At 51.7% G+C, this 2,500-nt stretch overlaps 1 protein-coding gene across 1 annotated transcript in view; it reads left to right on the top strand.

Moving 5' to 3' along the window:
* herc1 (HECT and RLD domain containing E3 ubiquitin protein ligase family member 1) overlaps positions 1-2,500 on the top strand; it is a 60,473-nt gene that overhangs the window by 52,763 nt on the left and 5,210 nt on the right. Inside the window, 8 exon segments of the mRNA XM_080500080.1 lie at positions 201-323; positions 409-511; positions 594-631; positions 634-696; positions 698-766; positions 1,322-1,460; positions 1,575-1,744; positions 1,854-2,023. Coding sequence (XP_080356206.1) covers positions 201-323; positions 409-511; positions 594-631; positions 634-696; positions 698-766; positions 1,322-1,460; positions 1,575-1,744; positions 1,854-2,023 — 875 coding nt within the window.

Genomic DNA, 2,500 nt, shown 5'->3' with positions numbered 1-2,500 from the left:
AAAATAATCACAATAATTATAGCAAAAGCAAAAACAAAAGGACATAAAACAAAGAAAAAAGGAAAAGAGGAAAACAGAACGAAACAAAATACAAAAACAGGAAGAAAAAAAATGTTCAGAGATCTCTCCTCCTTCCCATGTCCTTGAACGTGTGGCCATGTTGGATGAGGGGTTTTAATCTGGAGTCACCGTCCCTTCAGGTGGCCTGCGGTCTGAACCACACTCTGGTGGTCTCTGCTGACGGGATGATGGTCTGGGCCTTCGGGGACGGAGACTACGGTAAACTGGGGCCTGGGGAACTCCACGGCCAGTCGTCCCCTCAGGTAAGAGCGGCGAGGACACGCGATTTCTCGGAGGACCCGACTCTGTGTGTGTGTGTGACGTCCCCGTGTCTCCTGTGTCCGACAGAAGGTGGACGTCCTCTGCGGGGTGGGCGTCCAGAAGGTGGCCTGTGGGACGCAGTTCTCCGTGGCGTTGACCAAAGACGGGAAGGTTTTCACCTTCGGACAAGGTGAGGCTCGACGGGTCCGGACCGCCGTTACCGGACGTCTGCGGTTCAGGGTTCACGGTTCGATTCCCCGACACACACACAGATCGACTGATCGGACTCCCGGAGGGACGCGCCCGGAACCCACAAACCGGCCCCAGCAGGTCCCGGCCCTGTCCGGGGTCCACATCCAGGACGTGGCCGTCGGAAGCCGAACACACCCTGGTCCTGTCGTCCACCGGAGACGTCTACACCTGGGGGAGCAACTCCGAGGGACAGGTGACCTCTGAACACACACAGACACACACACTTCATACTGTTGGTACGCACATCCTAAGTGTGTGTGTGCCTTACCCTCTCTGAGCTTCTTCATCCATACGCTCCTGGAGGTACCGAGGTCCAAAGCTCAGAGGGGAAAGAGCCTTTTTCCATTGCCGGTCCTAACCTCTGGAATCCCCCCCCTCCCCCTCCCCCTCCCCCTCCCCCTCCCTATTAGACAAGCCCCCCCCCCCCACTGCCCATTTTTAAAACTCGTCTTAAAACCCATTTTTATTCTTTGGCTTTTACCTCAGCGTGAGACTCTGCTCTGGTTTTAGTGCCTTCGTTTTTTTTGTTATTGTTTTAAACTTTTTATGTTTTGTTTATTGTTTTACCATCTGATTGTTTTTATTGTTTTAACTTTTTTTTTTAATTGTTTTAAATGTTTTTATTTTGCCTCTTCTATTTTTATTTCACTGTACAGCACTTTGTCTCAGCTACGGCTGCTTAAAGCGCTTTATAGATAAAGTTGAGTTGAGTTGAGTGTGTTGACCTGTGTGTGTTTGTGTGTGTCAGCTGGGTCTGGGACACACCAACCATGTCCGTGAGCCCACTCTGGCCTCGGTGCTTCAGGGGAAGAACATCCACCAGATCTCCGCTGGACGCTGCCACAGCGCCGCCTGGACGGCGCCGTGTGTGCCGCCGCGAGCTCCAGGTGAGACACACACACACACACAAACACATACACACACACACACACACACACACACACACACACACATCGTGGCACTGTGTGTGACGGTGAACCTCCTCCCCGCTCCCCCCTCAGGCTCCTCGGTTCCCCTCCAGCTGGGCCTCCCTCTGGCCGTCCCTCCCCAGTACAGCGGGCTGAAGGAGGTCAGCATGGAGGCGGTGAGGGCTCGCCTGCGCCTCCTCTACCACTTCTCTGACCTCATGTACTCCTCGTGGAGGCTCCTCAACCTCAGCCCCAACAACCAGGTACACACACACACACACATACACCTACACACACACGTTACCATGTATGAACCCTGTGTGTGTGTGTGTGTGTCGGACTGAGTTCTGGGTTTGGATTGTCGTCCTGCAGAGCTGCACGTCGCACTACAACGCCGGGACCTGGGGGATCGTTCAGGGCCAGCTGAGGCCCCTGCTGGCCCCCCGGGTCTACACGCTGCCCATGGTGCGCTCCATAGGGAAGACCATGGTGCAGGGCAAGAACTACGGGCCCCAGATCACCGTGAAGCGGATCTCCACCCGGTGTGTGTGTGTGTGTGTAGTCATGTGGTCTTAACAGTAATTTTTTTCAGGGTTTTTTTGTGTCTTCTTACAACTTTAACAAGATATTTTCAGGAAGAAAAAACAACTCAGAAGTTTAAATCTACGATCTGCAACTTCCACTTTCCACGTCTCCATTATCTTCATATTAATCTGATAAAACCTCCAGTCGCTCAGTTTAGGACATTTTTTTATTCAACACTGATATAAAATCATTTAATATCATATGAAGTGTATTGGATTACATTTTTAAACTGTACTGTATATAGATGGTATGTTTATAACTCTACACTTGTATAATAATGCGAGTTCTGTTATCTCTCTCTCTCTCTCTCTCTCTCTCTCTCTCTCTCTCTCTCTCTCTCTCTCTCTCTCTCTCTCTCTCTCCCTCCCTTTCCCTCCCTCCCTCTCTCTCTGTCTCGCCCTCTCTCTCTCCTCTCTCTCTCCCCCCTCTCTCTC

Source organism: Blennius ocellaris (assembly GCF_963422515.1).
Source record: "Blennius ocellaris genome assembly, chromosome: 1".
Classification (NCBI taxonomy): domain Eukaryota; kingdom Metazoa; phylum Chordata; class Actinopteri; order Blenniiformes; family Blenniidae; genus Blennius; species Blennius ocellaris.
This window is presented reverse-complemented; position numbering and strand designations above follow the sequence as displayed.